This window comes from Melopsittacus undulatus, chromosome 17, assembly GCF_012275295.1.
Source record: "Melopsittacus undulatus isolate bMelUnd1 chromosome 17, bMelUnd1.mat.Z, whole genome shotgun sequence".
NCBI lineage: Eukaryota > Metazoa > Chordata > Aves > Psittaciformes > Psittaculidae > Melopsittacus > Melopsittacus undulatus.
The window spans coordinates 2,843,386-2,853,503 of record NC_047543.1 but is presented as its reverse complement, the minus strand read 5'-3'; the positions used below and the strand labels follow the sequence as shown (position 1 = coordinate 2,853,503).

The following is a 10,118-nucleotide window of genomic DNA, read 5'->3' as shown; positions in this document are numbered from 1 at the left end:
GGGCCCCCCTAATGGCTCTATAGGGCAGAGACAGGGCGACCAAAGCCGTGCCCATCAGTAGGGAAAGGCCAAACGTGCCTTGGGATGGATCCAAATGGGGGGGGGGGTTCTGGCATCGCCATCCCCATGGAGGGGACACGGCTCTGGGGGTGTCACCGCAGCCCTATGGGGCTGGGCACGGCCACACACGGGGCCACACACGTGTCCCCGGTGCCACCCCCTTGCTTGGCACCATCCTGTCCCCACGGTGCCAGCGCCGCAGCCCAAAATAGCCTCTGTGGGGCTATATAAGAGCTGCAGCGCAGTGGGGCCGGGGGGGCAGCAGCAGCAGCAGTGCCATTGTGGGGCAGGATGCTGGGCCCCACTGCTATGGGGTGCAATGGGGGGCTGCTCTCGGGGGCTCGCCTGGGCTGCCGGCTACGGGAGGAGGATATGGGGCGGCACGAGAGCTTCAGTGCTGAATGGTTCGACCTGGAGCTCAGCACCCGGCCTGAGGAGGGGTGAGGGGCTCTGCGGTCACCCAGGGCCGGGCTTGGGGGTCCTAAGGGGGGGCACGTGGGGATATGGGGTCCAAATGGAGCCTTGGGGGTTGCAGGGGTGCCCAAACTCTATGGGGGGTCCAAGGGTCTCCATGGGGCTATAAAGGATATGGGGGTTTCAGGGGTCCAAATGGAGCCTTGGGGGTTGCAGGGGTGCCCAAACTCTATGGGGGGGTCCAAGGGTCTCCATGGGGCCATAAGGGATATGGGGGTCTCAGGAGTCCCCAGGGGGCTGTGAGGTGCTTCAAGGGTTCCAATGGGGCCATAGGGAATATGGGGGTGTCAGGGGTGTCCAAGGGGATGTGGGGGGCTCCGAGGGTCCCTGTGGAGTCAATGGAGCTCCAGGATGGGGGGGGGGTCTTGGGGGTTCTATTGGGGTCTCCATGGGGCTGGGCACTCACCTATGGCCATGGGGGATTCTGGGGGTCCCTTTGGGGGGGGGGGTGTCTCCAAAGGTCCCCATTAGGGTCGCTGGGGACACCCGGGGGGTGCTGAGCCCCATTCCCGGCCCCATTCCCAGGTGGTGCCGTCGGGAGGTGGACGAGCAGCGCCGGGAGACGCTGGAGCAGCGCGGGGAGGTGCGGGTGCTGCAGCAGCGCTCGCCATGGGGCGTGCTCCGGGTCGGCTCTATGGGGCAGCCCCTGACCCAGCACCTCCTGCCCTATGCCCGCACCCTGCCCCTGCCCCTCTTCGCCCCACAGGACCTCCGTGGGGCCAAGAGTGGGGTCCCACGCACCCTGTCCCGCTCCTTGTCCCAAGAGGCCCAGAGGGGCTGAGGGTGGCAATGGGGACAGATGGGGTCTGGTGGGGGGGGGGTGAGGATGAGGATGATAGTGATGGAGGGGGGGTCTGCTTAGCCACCCCAAAGGGACAGTGCAGAACGGTGGGGGGGGATGTGTGGGGTGGGCTCCCATTTGCTTGGGACCCCCCACCCCATAGCGGGCATCGAGGGGGCCGGTGGGGATTGGGGGGGTCCCGGCAGCATTGGGATTGGCTCTCGTATTCCCTGGCAAAGGAAAAGAAGGGGTGAGGATGGGGAGCACTGAATGAACCCCCCCCGGTGCCAACCGGGGCGCTGGGGGGGGGATGTGGGGCGGGGGGGGCTGCAGTGGGGTTGTGGCAATGATGGGCTTTGTATGGCAATAAAGTGCCCGGCCTGGCTCACTGGTGTTGGTTATGGGGGCACCCCATGGGAAGAGGGGAAACTGAGGCAGCCGGAGGGGATCGAGCACACTGAAGGGTCCCGGATTGGGGGTGCATTGGGGAGCATTGGGGGGGGGGAACCATCTCTTACGTAACCCCCCCTACAGACTGACGGTGCCAACACCCAGATTAGCTGTTCCCTGTTCCCTGTTCCTGTTCCCTGTTCCTGGGCCGCTGCCAGGCCCCGTCCCTGTCACCTCCCACCCCACACGGGCAGGGTTTGGGGTCCTGAACCCAGCCCTGAGCGGGTCCCATCCTGCTCCTCTGCCCCAGGTGCTGGGGGTGCCTGGGGCTGGGCTGAGACCCAGCGTGCTCAGGTCACTGGTGATGGAGACACTGGGGGAGCTCAGATGGGCACTGGGCCCAGCTTAATTCCCATGCCCATCCCATCACACCCCGAATCCCAACACAATCCCAACCCCAGCCCGATCCCCAGCCCCCCCCCCCCCCATTCCAGCCCCTTCCCATCTCCATCCCTAAGCCATCCCCAGCCCCATCTTCTCCCCTATTCCAATCCCTTCCCATCTCCATCCCTATCCCATCCTCAGGTCCATCTTCTCCCTCATTCCCCTCCCTTCCTATCCCTATCCCATCCCCAGCCCCATCCTCTCCCCATTCCAATCCCTTCCCATTTCCATCCCTATCCCATCCCCAGCCCCATCTTCTCCCCTGTTCCATTCCCTTCTCATCCCTATCCCATCCCCAGCCCCATCCTCTCCCCATCCCAACCCCTTCCCCCTCCATCCCCCCATGGTACACTCTCCACCATCCCCACCGCCGGCACCCCACGGGGGGTGCCCCCTCTCTGACACCGCTCCCCCCCGCAGCTCCCACCCGCAGGGCTGGAGCCGGACTCCTTGTTCCCCCCCCCCCCTCCGTTATCTCCATGGGGCCGCATCCGCCGCATCCCTGCCCCCGGCGCGGCTCTAACCGGGTTATGGGGATGGATGAGCTCCGGTGCTCACGGGGGGGGGATAAAAGGGGAGTGCGGGGCCGGAGAGCGGAGCCTTGACCGGAGCCATGAGCGGAGCTATGACCGGAGCCGGGAGCGGAGCTATGACCGGAGCCGGGAGCGGAGCCATGACCGGACTCCCGGCGCTCCGGGAGCGCTACGAGCGCTTCGAGCCCCGCGCGTACCTGGACAACAACTACAGCCCCCCCCGGGCAGACTTCAGCTCCGAGGGGTCCGTGGTGCCCTGGAAGCTCCGGTGCCTTGCGGACACCTTCGGCTCCGGTGCGGACGGGACCGGGGGGGGAGCGGGTGCGGGGGGAGAGCAGCGGAACACGGCAGAGAGTGCACCGGGAGGTGGATGGGGCGGGATGGGGCTTGTCACAAGGGGGCTGGGGTGGGATAGGGTGGGATGGGATGTTGGGATGGAATGTTGGGATGCAATGGGATGGGATGCTTGGGTGGGATGCGATGTTGGGATTGGATGTTGGGATGGAATAGGATTTTGGGATTCAATAGGATGGGATGTTGGTGTGGGATGGGCTGTTGGGATGGGATGGGATGCTGGGATGGGATGTTGGGGTGGAATAGGATTTTGGGATGCAATGGGATGGGATGCTGGGATGGGATGAAATGGGATGCTGGGATGGGATGGGATGTTGGGGTGGGATGCTGGGATGTTGGGATGTTGGGGTGGGACCCACTGTGTCCGGCTCCTTCCCTAGGTGAGATCCGTGGGCGGACGCTGATCGATGTGGGCTCAGGTCCCACCATTTACCAACTGCTCAGCGCCTGTGACCACTTCGAGGAGATCGTGGCCACCGATTACCTGGAGGTGAACCGGGAGGAGCTGCGGCGCTGGGTGCGGGGGGACCCCGGAACCTTCGACTGGAGCCCCTTCATCCAGCACGTCTGCAAGATCGAGGGGCGCGGGTAGGGCTGGATGGGATCCGGAGGGGGCTGGGATGGGCCCTGCGGGAGCGCGTCCCTAAATCCTATGGGATCACAGCCTCCTGCCCCTGAAGGTGTTGGGCTGGTCCCTGTGGGAAGGTGTCCCTAAATCCCATGAGATCACAGATACGCATCCCTTTGGATGCTGGGCTGATCTGCACCATTGTGTCCCCAAATCCCACGGGATCACAGCCCCACACCCTGGTGGCTGATCCCTGCAGGATCCTGACCCCAAATCCTACGGGCTCCCATACCCACATCCCAGCAGGTACCAGGCTGCTCCCTGCAGGCTCCCATCCCCACATCCCTGCAGGTACCAGGCTGCTCCCTGCAGGCTCCCATCCCCATCCCCATGAGCTCCCGTCCCCACATCCCTGCAGGTACCAGGCTGCTCCCTGCAGGCTCCCATCCCCACATCCCTGCAGGTACCAGGCTGCTCCCTGCAGGCTCCCATCCCCATCCCCATGAGCTCCCATACCCACATCCCTGCAGGTACGAGGTTGTTCCCTGCAGGATCCAATCCCCATCCCCATGAGCTCCCATACCCACATCCCTGCAGGTACGAGGTTGTTCCCTGCAGGATCCCATCCCTATCCCCATGAGCTCCCATACCCACATCCCTGCAGGTACCAGGCTGCTCCCTGCAGGATCCCATCTCCATCCCCATGAGCTCCCATACCCACATCCCTGCAGGTACCAGGCTGCTCCCTGCAGGATCCCATCCCCATCCCCATGCGCTCCCATACCCACATCCCTGCAGGTACCCGATTGCTCCCTGCAGGCTCCCACCCCATCCCCATGAGCGCCCATCTCCACATCCATCCCCACACCCCAGCAGGTACCCGGCTGTTCCCTGCAGGTTCCCATCCCCATCCCCATCCCTGTGAGCTCCCATCCCCACATCCCAGCAGGTACCAGGCTGCTCCTTGCAGGCTCTCATCCCCATCCCCATGAGCTCCCATCCCCATCCCCATAGGGAGCCATGGCAGGACAAGCAGCTCCGCTTGCGCTCCCGTCTGCGCCGCATCCTCCCCATCGACGTTCACCGGCCGGAGCCGCTGGGGGCTCCGCTGCAGCCGCAGGCGGACGCGCTGCTCTCTGCCTTCTGCCTGGAGGCCGTGAGCCCGGACGGAGCTGCCTTCACCCGGGCACTGTCCAACGTGTCCTCCCTGCTGCGGCCTGGGGGCCACGCGGTGCTGCTCGGGGCCCTCGGGGAGTCCTTCTACCTGGCGGGGTCCGTCCGGCTGCCGGTGCTGCCGCTGGACGAGGCCGATGTCCGCCGGGCCCTGCACGGGGCCGGGTTCGAGCTGCGGCGGCTCCGCTGCTATGTGATGCCCCCGGAGCTGCGCACGGGGGTGGATGATGTCCAGGGGGTCTTCTTTGTCCATGCACGGAAACCGGGGGGGGAATGAGGGGTCCCTGCCCCCCCCAGCCCCACAGCAAGGGTGTGGGGTCAATGAGCACCCCAATAAAGGCTTGAGGTGCATGGGACAGGTGGGTGTCATTGGGGGGTACAGGGTGAGAGAAATGGGGTGCAAAAGGCACTGACAGCATCACCTTCACCCGTGTGCAGACGCTGCTGGAAGAATGAGGGTCCCCACACACCCCAAAACACTGATGTGCGGCCCCCACTGCTCCCAAGGTGCTGGTGTTGCCTTGGGGGGTGCAGGGTTACCCATAGGTCAGGCTGGGGGGGATATGGGGCACAGAGGGGTGCAAAGGGCAAGAGAAATGGGGTGCAGGATGTGGTGGTTGTGGGGTGCACCATGGGGTGCAATGGGGGGAGCACAAGAGCCAGGCCCAGCCCAGGTTGAACTTGAGCTCATCTTTATTCACATCCCACAAAACACTCAGGTTTGGGGGGGGCACAGACCCTTTGGCAAGGGGGGGGCTCCCCCAGCCCCAAGGCACCGCTCCAGCCCCACTCATTACACACAGACCCCCCCCCCCAAAAGCCGGCCAGCAGCCAGCAGGGCCCCCCCCCACGGAGATGTGGGGCACGGGGGGGTGTGGAGAGAAGGCAACAGGGGGAAGGACCCCATGGCCGGAGGGGGGGGGAGCAGGGGGGTGCTTGGCACAGGGCAGGACCCCAGGGGGGCACAAAGGGGCACATGTGCCCCCCCCCAGCCCCCCTGCAGCTCTAATCCGCTTTGAGGAGGTCAGAGTTGGCCTTGAGGAGGTAGAGGCTGTCGTCCATCAGGAAGCTGTGGAGAGGGAACAGTGGGGCTCCCACCAGCACCCATGGGCAAGAGGGGAGCCCCCAGCACCCCTATATCAAGAGGGGGGCCCTGAGCACCGAAGAGAGGAGGTGCCAGCACCCCAATGTCAAAAGGGGGGCACTCAGCACCCCCGTTTCAAGGGGGGGGGGGAAACAGAGGGGAAGAGCGCTCAGCATCCTTGTTTCCAATGGGAGCATCCCTATACTATAAGGAAGCCCCCATTGGAATAGGGCCCCCCCATCCGCATCCCTGACCTGTAGAAGAGGACGTTGAGTGGGATGGTCCCGATGTGCCAGAGCGCGTGTGCATCCAGCACCCAGAGCAGGGGGGGGAAGTCCAGCAGCTCCAGCAGTGCCAGCGCCTGCAGCAGCAGCACCACAGCCACACACTTCCAGACGTGGGGCAGGTGTGGATGGTTCCGCAGGCACCACCGCAGCCACCAGGCCACGTTCAGCAGCCCTATGGGGCAGGGGGGGTCACACATAGAGGGTAATGGGGGTGAAACACCCCCCCCCCACTGACCATCATAGGGACCCCCCCAAGGATGAGGTCCTGGTCTCACCGATGGCTGCGTTCGCAGCCATGTTATAGCCGTAGTCGAAGCGGACGAGGGTCAGGTAGGAGATGTGGCAGGCGAGGAAGAGCAGGAGGAAGGCTCTGAAGATGCTGATTAAGGCTGGACGCTGCAGGCCCAGGGTCCTGGGGAGGAGGAGGAGGGAAGGGGGGTCAATTCTGTTATCAGAGGGAGCCCCCAGCACCCCCATATTAAGAAGGAGCCCCCCCCATATTAAGGACCCCCCAGCACCCCCATATTAAGAAGGAGCCCCCCCATTAAGGAGCCCCCCAGCACCCCCATATTAAGAAGGAGCCCCCCCATTAAGGAGCCCCCCAGCACCCCCATATTAAGAAGGTTCCCCCCTTATTAAGGAGCCCCCAGCACCCCCATATTAAGAAGGAGCCCCCCCCATATTAAGGAGCCCCTAGTACCCCCATATTAAGAAGAAGCCCCCCCCCATATTAAGGAGCCCCCAGTACCCCCATATTCAGAAGGAGCCCCCCCTATTAAGGAGCCCCCCAGCGCCCCCATATTGAGAAGAAGCCCCCCCTATTAAGGAGCCCCCCAGCACCCCCATATTAAGAAGGAGCCCCCCCACATTAAGGAGCCCCCAGCACCCCCATATTAAAAAGGAGCCCCCCCATATTAAGGAGCCCGCCAGCACCCCCATATTAAGATGACCCCCCCATATTAAGGAGCCCCCAGCACCCCCATATTAAGAAGGAGCCCCCCCCCCAGCACCGCACAGCCCTCACCTGACGCAGCACAGGTACACAGAGTGCAGGACAACGGCGGAAGCACAGAAATAATCCAGTTTCTGTGGGATAGGACAGGATGGGAAAAGATGGGGATGGATGGGATAGGATGGGATGGATGGGATAGGATGGGGTGGAATGGGATGGAAAACAATGGGAAGGGATGGGGTGGGATGGGAAAAGATGGGAAGGGATGGAAGGGGAAGGGATGGGAAGAGATGGGAAGAGATGGGAAGGGATGGGGAGGGATGGAGTGGGATGGGAAAAGATTGGGATGGGATGGGACGGGATGAGATGGGAAAAGATGGGAAGGGATAGGGATGGGATGGAAATGATGGGGATAGGAAGGGATGGGAAGGGATGTATGGGGCTGAGCCCCACATGCAGCCTGTGCAGCAGGACCCAGGGGGCTCTGGGGCCGCTGTGGGCACCACTCACCTCAGTCAGAGCCGTGTCCCTGGTGTGGAAAACCGTGGACCAGAACCAGGCGTTCAAGGAGACCTGGGGGGGGGAGATGGGAACTGGAGCTGCCCCCAACCAAACCCAGCACAGGCTGAGCCCCCCCAGCACGAGCACCCAAACCCCACTCAGGTCAGGGGTTAGAGAGCCCCCCCAGCACCCCCATTGTAAAAGGAAGCCCCCCAGCATCCTCATTTGAAGATGAAGCCCCCCCATAACCTCCTATTTGAAGAGGAACCCCCCAAGCACCCCCATTTTATAAGGCAGCCCCACAGCATCCTCATTTTAAGGGAGAGACCCCCATAACCTCCCATTTGAAGAGGCAGCCCCCCTATAACCTCTCATTCTAAGAGAGCACCCCCAGCACCCCTATTTTAATAGGAACCCCCCCATAACCTCCCATTCTAAGAGAACCCCCCCCCAGCCCCCCCATTCTAAGAGGCAGCCCCCCATAACCTCCCATACTAAGAGAGCACCCCCAGCACCCCTAATTTAATAGGAACCCCCCCATAACCTCCCATTCTAAGAGAACCCCCCCCAGCCCCCCCATTCTAAGAGGCAGCCCCCCATAACCTCCCATACTAAGAGAGCACCTGCAGCACCCCTATTTTATAAGGAACCCCCCATAACCTCCCATTCTAAGAGAACCCCCCCAGCACCCTCATTTTAAGAGGGAGCCCCATAACCTCCCATTCTAAGAGAGCCCCCCCATCCCCCCTCCAAGCGATGCTGTGGGGCAGGGTTTGGGGGGGGTCCGGTGCTGACCCAGGCGAAGGCGACGCAGGTGGGGTACATGGGGCAGGTGGGGGGCACGGTGGCCTTGTAGCGCAGCAGCATGAGGAAGCTGGCGAGGCCATTGAGGAAGGAGGCGAAGGCTGAGGCTGGCTCCTGGAAGAACAGGAACCTGGAGAAGGGCCACTGCAATGGGGAGCAAAGGGGGGTTATGGGGTAAAAACGGGGGGACCCCCCCCCAATATCCATCCATTCATCCATCCATCCCTCCATCCATCCATCCATCCATCCATCCATCCATCCATCCATCCATCCATCCCATCCCTCCCTCCATCACCACCTTGCCATGGAACTGGGGCACGCGGTGGCCCCGCTGCAGGTACAGTCGCACCGTCAGCCACATGCACTCGTACTTGCAGTCGTCGCGGCAGGTCCAGCCTGTGGGCAGTGATGGGGGGGACTGGGGTCGCCCCAGTGCCTCCCAGTATGGGTTATGGTGGGTACTGGGTATGGGGGGGGGGGATTCATCGCTGTGTGGTTCAATGGAGTCAGCCTGAAGGGTTCAATAGAGGCTCCCAGTAGGGGTCAGTGTCTCCCCCCCAGCACTTCCCAGTGTGACTCCAGTACAGCCCTGTAGTCACCAGTATGGCCCAGTGCTGCCCAGTATAGCCTGAGTGACCCCCAGCATGGTTTAATGTCCCCCAGTACTGAACCACCATTCCCCAGTGCCTCCCAGCACGGCCCAGCAGCCTCCAGTATGGACCAGTGCCCACCAGTACAGCCCCAGTGCCCCCCAGCATAGCCTGAGCACTGACCAGGACAGAACCAGCATGGCCCAGTAGTCCCCAGTATGGCCCAGTGCTTCCCAGTCCAGCCCAGCAGCCTTCCAGTGAGGCCTCAGGACAGCTCAGTGCTTCCCAATCCATCTGAGTCCGTCCCAGTGCTTCCCAATCCATCCCAGCTCTTCCCAATCCATCCCAGTTCTTCCCAGTCCATTCCAGCGCGTCCCAATCCATCCCAGCGCTTCCCAATCCATCCCAGTACTTCCCAATCCCTCCCAGTTCCTCCCAATCCCTCCCAGTTCCTCCCACTCCCCCTCCCGTCCGTGCGGAGGCGGAGGCAGGGGGCGTGTCCTCCCCAAGCCCCGCCCCTCAGGGGGCGTGCCCCGCCCCCTCCGTGCCCCATCATCCAATGAGCGGCGGGGGGCGGTACCTGTGAGCCGCATGCAGAGCGGCTGCCGGGCCCGGAAGCGGCGCAGCGCCGCTCCGGTGCAGTTGCGGCGGTCACAGCGGCCGAGGCAGTCCCGGTACAGCGGCTCCCGGTCCCCGGCCGAGCCCCGCACCGGGCCCGGTGCCACCGCCAGCAGCAGCAGCAGCACCACCGACCCGCAGGCCGCCATCGTGCCGAGCGCCGGCCGCTTCCGGCGCCGACCGGAAACGGGGGCGGCGAGGGGCAGCATGGGATATAGTCCCCCCACGGGGGGGAGGATCATGGGATGTATTCACCAACCCCAATGCACCTTCCGCAGGGGATCATGGGATATATCCCTCCCCCCGGACCCCAGTGTGTACTGGGGGCTGTGGGGTCCCTATGGGGCTGTGGGGTTCCCTATGGTCAATGGGGTCCCCTATGGGGCTGTGGGGTCCCTATGGCTGATGGAGCTGTGGGGTCCCCTATGGCCAATGGGGTCCCCTATGGCCGATGGGGGCTCGGGGTGTCCTATGGCTGATGGGGGCTGTGGGGTCCCCTATGGCT

At 63.5% G+C, this 10,118-nt stretch overlaps 3 protein-coding genes across 3 annotated transcripts; 2 read left to right on the top strand and 1 right to left on the bottom strand.

Annotated features, from left to right (window-relative positions):
- Window positions 1-351: 351 nt before the first annotated feature.
- Window positions 352-1,315, top strand: TCAP (titin-cap). Its single transcript, XM_034070346.1, has 2 exons — window positions 352-500; window positions 1,060-1,315. The coding sequence occupies exons 1-2, from the start codon at window positions 352-354 to the stop codon at window positions 1,313-1,315; spliced, it is 405 nt and encodes a 134-aa protein (XP_033926237.1).
- A 1,507-nt stretch (window positions 1,316-2,822) lies between these two features.
- On the top strand, window positions 2,823-5,054 carry PNMT (phenylethanolamine N-methyltransferase). Its single transcript, XM_034070263.1, has 3 exons — window positions 2,823-2,976; window positions 3,417-3,624; window positions 4,619-5,054. Exons 1-3 carry the CDS (start codon window positions 2,823-2,825, stop codon window positions 5,052-5,054), a joined length of 798 nt encoding a protein of 265 aa, XP_033926154.1.
- Window positions 5,055-5,452: 398 nt separating this feature from the next.
- PGAP3 (post-GPI attachment to proteins phospholipase 3) lies at window positions 5,453-9,913 on the bottom strand. The gene is made up of 8 exons (XM_034070281.1): window positions 9,576-9,913; window positions 8,704-8,801; window positions 8,397-8,549; window positions 7,611-7,673; window positions 7,173-7,234; window positions 6,424-6,560; window positions 6,116-6,320; window positions 5,453-5,846 (listed from the first exon to the last, which is right to left on the bottom strand). The coding sequence occupies exons 1-8, from the start codon at window positions 9,853-9,855 to the stop codon at window positions 5,783-5,785; spliced, it is 1,062 nt and encodes a 353-aa protein (XP_033926172.1). The 5' UTR covers window positions 9,856-9,913; the 3' UTR covers window positions 5,453-5,782.
- Window positions 9,914-10,118: the final 205 nt, after the last annotated feature.